This window comes from Merops nubicus, unplaced genomic scaffold, assembly GCF_000691845.1.
Source record: "Merops nubicus isolate BGI_N331 unplaced genomic scaffold, ASM69184v1 scaffold51279, whole genome shotgun sequence".
Taxonomy (NCBI): Eukaryota; Metazoa; Chordata; class Aves; order Coraciiformes; family Meropidae; genus Merops; species Merops nubicus.
In genome coordinates, this window is record NW_008631366.1 from 4,772 (window position 1) to 5,253 (window position 482).

The window sequence follows — 482 nt, forward strand, 5'->3', positions numbered from 1 at the left end:
CCCCAGCTTCGTTGGCCTTCGCGGGCCACCCTCCAGCCCCTCAAGGTCCTTCGTGGTGTGAAGTCCCCAAACCTGCCCCCAGAATTCGAGTGGGTTCCACACCACAGACTGAACTTGGCAAGCTGTGGTCGGTGGCAGGTCCAAGGTCCTCGTGGCTCTGTCTGCTCTTCCCATGGTCACCTCTGTCCCCATCTCCTGGCCTGCAGCTGGATGACCTCTACCTGATCGCCCTCGTCCGCCGCCGTGACGTCAAGTCCCTCCGGGACCTCACTGCTGAGCACCTCCAGCTCCTGAGGAACGTCCTGCAGGAAGGGCAGGTGAGCCCAGGGCTGCTGGCCGTGCCCAGCCTGAGCCTGGCCTGTCTTCTCCAGTGATGGATCCCACCCCTCAGGCCTGTCAGCCACACCACTCGGCTTCACCTCACCTGCAGACACGCTGAGGGTGCCAGGAGCTCACCCGGCCCTCCTCCTCCTCCTCCTCCT

At 64.5% G+C, this 482-nt stretch overlaps 1 protein-coding gene across 1 annotated transcript in view; it reads left to right on the forward strand.

The window, feature by feature from the left end:
* Nucleotides 1–317, forward strand: part of DCPS (decapping enzyme, scavenger) — a gene marked incomplete at both ends in the record, with an annotated part of 4,806 nt that extends 4,489 nt beyond the window's left edge. Inside the window, one exon of the mRNA XM_008947517.1 lies at nucleotides 207–317. Within this exon, the coding sequence (XP_008945765.1) occupies nucleotides 207–317 (111 nt within the window). The remainder of the gene's footprint in view (nucleotides 1–206) is intronic.
* Nucleotides 318–482: the final 165 nt, after the last annotated feature.